Source organism: Sardina pilchardus, chromosome 20 (genome assembly GCF_963854185.1).
Source record: "Sardina pilchardus chromosome 20, fSarPil1.1, whole genome shotgun sequence".
NCBI lineage: Eukaryota > Metazoa > Chordata > Actinopteri > Clupeiformes > Clupeidae > Sardina > Sardina pilchardus.
Genome location: NC_085013.1, coordinates 23,933,758 through 23,938,757, shown reverse-complemented (window position 1 = coordinate 23,938,757; position 5,000 = coordinate 23,933,758). Strand labels below are relative to the sequence as shown.

General features: G+C 42.5%; 2 protein-coding genes across 6 annotated transcripts in view; one reads left to right on the top strand and one right to left on the bottom strand.

The window, feature by feature from the left end:
• The window catches only part of LOC134068177 (forkhead box protein N3-like), a 224,748-nt gene that overhangs the window by 153,816 nt on the left and 65,932 nt on the right, over nt 1-5,000 (top strand). The window lies entirely within an intron of this gene.
• Nucleotides 183-2,117, bottom strand: LOC134068176 (uncharacterized). Its single transcript, XM_062523737.1, has 2 exons — nt 438-2,117; nt 183-334 (listed from the first exon to the last, which is right to left on the bottom strand). Exon 1 carries the CDS (start codon nt 2,027-2,029, stop codon nt 458-460), a length of 1,572 nt encoding a protein of 523 aa, XP_062379721.1. The 5' UTR covers nt 2,030-2,117; the 3' UTR covers nt 183-334; nt 438-457.

Genomic DNA, 5,000 nt, shown 5'->3' with positions numbered 1-5,000 from the left:
TTTTTTTCTTTTTATTTCTAAACCAATCAGTTAAACATCATAGCATTAAGGTTAAATGTCATATTTAAATGCTAAAATAGTGCAGGAGTCATAACCAAGTATTTTTTAAACATGTTAGATTGAATTAAGGCAATAAAACAAGGTAGTTTATTAATAACAACGTTTATTAATAACAGATGGGATAAAGGTAATAAAGCAAACAGTATTCATAAAACGAACCATTTTAATTGCTCTTAAACCTGAAATAAAACTAAGAACAGGCCAAAATAAATACAAATCAAATTTATTTACAGCAGAGAGTGCCTCTCAATCTCCATGGCCACTGCAACAGTCACTGTGGAAAGAAAAAGTCACACATTAGGATTTTATGTTGTGTTTGGTGTTAGTTCTGTGTTAAATTTGAAATAGAAAGTTAAGAGAAATTACTTCTAACTTACCTGAAGTGAGATGTTCCTCCTTAGTCCAAACTGCTTGCATTCTGGCATGGATGATCTGGAGTTCTTCTACATTTGCAGCCACCTGTACAAAGCAAGCCGGCGCTGCGACAACTGCATTTGCTTGTATTGCAACCACACTTGCACCTGCAGGTAACCATCAAGCTACAGCTTTTGGGGATTGCTGCAACAGACATCAGTTTGGGTTCCAGGTGTCCATTGATGACATCCCATCCCATTTCCTCTATAGGTGGTAGTATTGGATTTGTTTTGTTTGCTTGTCTCCATACTAGAGCTTGATAATGTGCTCTTCTAATATGCCACTGAGCAGCATCACTCGTAGGTGGTAGAGCCTCAGGTCCCCGACATCTGGAGAACAGTGTGGCTCTTGCATCATTGCAGCTGACATCGTTGGTGTCATAAACACGACAAATGAACTTCTCTGCAGAATGTATGGTGGTTTCAGTCAGTTCACCCAGGCCAAGTCCATCTAAAAGTGCAGGCTGCTCCAAGAATGTTTTCCAGGATGTTTTCTTGCTATGTCCTGCAAAGTAGGACACAGTGTCACAGCCTGTTATTGCATGGAAGGCCAGAATATTCTCAATATCGGGAACCTGCACCCTCAGACTCTCATGCACTTTGTGTATGGGGATATGCCTGGGTTTTTTGGAGGTCCCCATTCTCAGCCACAACTGTTTGCACTTCATCTTGCCAAAATGCGCAATTAACAAAATGAGTACATCTGTATCTGGACTTGAAACAACAAGAAATTCTGCATTTGAATGTACACAGTGGAGCACAATCCTTGTGTCTGCTTCCTCATGGTAGGCCTGGAGAGCAGTGATGTCCATTTCTGAATTACACTTTGCCGTGTTCTCTTCTTTAAAGCCTCCAGCCACAATGATAATTTTGTCGTCTGGAGCTTGAGCCAATAGCTCGTCTGATAGAAATGTTGCCAAATCTTCTTTGTTCTTCTCCAAAGCAAGGAAATTGGACCAGTTCCTTGGAAGTGGTACAGAGCTATCTTCAATGGCACGGCGAATAGGTGTGCATCCTCTTGCACGTTTCCCCCTGGTTGTGCTCTTAATTGATATGTCTCTGTACCTGTCAAATGTAGTGTCAATTCTGTCAAAGTTTTTGCCAAATGCAAGCACTCTTTTCACAAACTTGCTGGCATATTGCCCAAATGTGTTGCAGTCAGATGGTTGTCCTAGCATCATAACAAAAGCTTGACCATCGATCACTAGCGTTGAATCAATGTCTGTAGGGTACACCAGTGCTGGACATTCCACATCACCACATAGCACCTGACTGAGGATGGATTTATTTCCACTTCTCAAATAGCCATCACTGTCTGCAATAGCAGTGGGGACATTCATCAACTCGTGTCTGAGGATTTTCCCCAAGTCCACTTCCCTTCCTGCGTCATATGCTGTGATAATGCGCTGCAAAACATTTCTTTCAGCTTTGGCTTTGGTGACTAACTTTTCCACTCCTTTCTTTCCTGCCCTGTGAAGAGTGGCAAATGTAGGAGGTTTATTTTTTGGCAAAGGATCCCTGAGTTTTTTCTGCTGGTCACCATTCTTGGGTTGCATGAGCCTCTGTTTCACAAAGGTGATCAATTTCTCCTGACCAAGACTACGTGCATTTAGTAGAGATTCTTGTATTTCTGTTGTTGCGATGTCTTTAGTAACAATATTCTGCAACATATCAGGAAAGCAACTCTGCTGTCTGTCTGAGAATACAGCTGATTTCTGTAACAATTCCATTACATTATTTTCATCTCCATGGTCTTGGAGCCTCCTTGACACATTGGATTCATTATGCACCATTTGATCATAATGTTCAAGATGATACATCTCCCTTGTCTGTGCAGCTATGTGTGTGCGAAGACTGTATGATAAAGTCCAACGGAATAGCGCAGATGCCGTTTTGGTGATGCCGATTATCCCACCGCTTCCCTTTCCGACACCATTCATCCATTCCTGAGCTTGGTCAGGATCCACTTGGTTGAATCTTCTTGATGATCCTTTCACAACCCAGTTTCCATTGTCAAATTCCTCTTGCACTTCAGCTGGAAGCTGCTTCATCTGAGCAAGGTACACCGGGCCCCATCTTGCATAATTAGTATGGTCGTAGCGATGGAAGTATGGAAGCATTTCCTGAAATGCATACAGGTGTAAGCCCCACTTTCCCTCTCTCTGAGCACGGGTAAAAAGCAGGAGGATCTGAACCATCTCTGCGTACTGCCACCAGAATTGAAAATTGGGATTTGCATCTTTCTTTGAAGCAATGAATGAGGATTGGAGAGCATTGTAAGTGTCAGAGGATAGCATGTCACACATTTTCTCAAAGTCTTCCTTCACATCAGATTTTGTATATGTCTCAAGATTTTGTTTGAGATTCCCATCATGGTCCTCCAGATAGACCAGAAACTCTGGCAAAAGCAGTTGCCACAAGGCTTGAACGGTAATCTTGTGAGCCCGTACACCCTTGTTGTAGTCTTTCCCTTCTAGAACATGGTTAACTGTTCCAGGACCAAATAGGCCACTCTCCACCCAGATTTCAGCTAGACCAGAATCTTGCATATGTTGGCCTAGAACCTTCAAAAAGTTCATTGATATATGCAGACCCCCAAGACGTGGGATGAGACTGTCTTTATATTCTGGCACTATCCATTTCAGTTCCATAAGTAAAGGGAAAAGTGCTTGATCAACAGTCAGTACAACATAGCTCTGGTTGAATGATTTGGCAACTTGCATGATTCTTCTGACAACAGTATTCATAGTGTTGATGTCATGTGATGGGGCTGGGATTATGGGCATGTAGCCAACCAAGCTGATCTCAGGATTTGTGTCAGACCCTTCTTCATTGAAACTTGTCCAGCCAGGTTTTGGATTTTGTGCCTGTCGTTTCATGTGAAATGCTCTGTCTTTGGCAACTGCCGTTATTGCGGCCGGACAATGACTGAGCGTTTGTTCAAACCATTGCTCGCAGACTTTGTCATTCAAATTTGGCTCGACACTTCCTTCACGGATATACACAGGCAAGATTATGTTCATTTCCTCTGGAACTTTAAGAGTGACCTGCTGACTTGGTGAGACATTTTCTAGAGGATCAACTGATATTGGACCTCTTTGCCAGGCAGCATACTGGGTTGCATGGAAAGTGTTTTGGCCATCAAGAGTCCCCTCATTAATGTCAATGTTGTCTGCAGAAAAATGAATAAAACGCCCCTGAACTAAATTGGATGGGATGATGGCTCCAGTCTCCTTGTCCATTGTTGATAGAGTATGTGTTGCAAGGGCAGTGTCAATTCGGAGGATGTCCCTATAACTGATTATATGTCCAGCATGATGAAACATTTCCACCAATTTTCTTGACCGTGTTGCCTGATGTAAGCTTGTACCAAGGCCAATATGTTTGGGAGTCCAGTTCTTTCCCCCACTTACCATGTACACCAAGTCCTGTGCAACACTCATGACTCTGGTCTCGATATGCTGTTCACTTTTCTTTTGGTGGCCAGCTCGTTGCATCTCCCCTCTTTTCTCAACTTCTTCTGCCTCTCTTTCATCCTCAGCTTTATCCGCAGAGTCAATGTCATCAATTTCCTCATCTCCAGAGTCAATATCATCATCCATTTCCTCACTCTCCTCACTTAGCTTCTCAAGGAGACTCTGTCCTCCAATAAGAAGTTTAATGAACATGTACAGTTTCTCTGGGACACAGGCAATAGCATCCTCTTCAGAAACATTAAGGCCTTTGTGTGCTGGTTGTGCCAATATATCAGAGCGAAGCTGAAGGGCTACATGCACCATTGCCAGAAAGTCATCTTCCACATCAGGCCTGTAGACAGGTATTGGGTTCTCATCAGGCTCAGCATCCCTTCTTTTATTCAACATTTCAGACACTGGAACATGTGCAAATTCAGTTGGCAGGAGCACTGTTTGCCTCCCAGTGATCTCTTCATTTCGCAGTTTTACGAATTCGTAAAGGTCTGTGATATGAGGTGCAATATATTCCTTGAACGTAGATATACGACTAAGGAATGACGGTGGTATTTCAACACCCTCTTCCACAGCAAGTGAGCAGTAGTGAGAAAATACCTCTTTCAGTTCCAAAATATCTCCATTTGCAGCAGACTTCTTTAAGTCATTAATGAGCCACATCAATATTCGCCCCTTCTCATCATTTGCTTCTCCTCTTGTCTGTGATACTCTTCGAATGAATTTCTTGTAACAGTTGGGATGGTACTTGCCCTCAGCAGCTATCAAATCGTTAACCCCTGCCACACGTACAGAAAGAGCATGGTCACACCATGCACCATCAATTATTTGTTGACTGACTTTAAATGTCATAACAGAGCATAGTGTTTCTTTCTTCACCTTTTTGCTTTCCTGGCAAAATAAGCAGAGCTTCCAGTCGGTTGATGATGTCCTACTACGTAGTCTTGAACTAGTGTGAGGTGTAGTTACAGTTGAATGTGATGGTTTATTTAGTCGTTGTATTTTACCTTTGTCTGTAAAAGTTGCGAAACAGCTCTTATGCCATTGTACTTCATCTCCA

Bases quoted from the DNA above. Each gene is read 5' to 3' on its own strand.
- LOC134068176 (XM_062523737.1), bottom strand. From the start codon at position 2,029: ATGCAACCCAAGAATGGTGACCAGCAGAAAAAACTCAGGGATCCTTTG.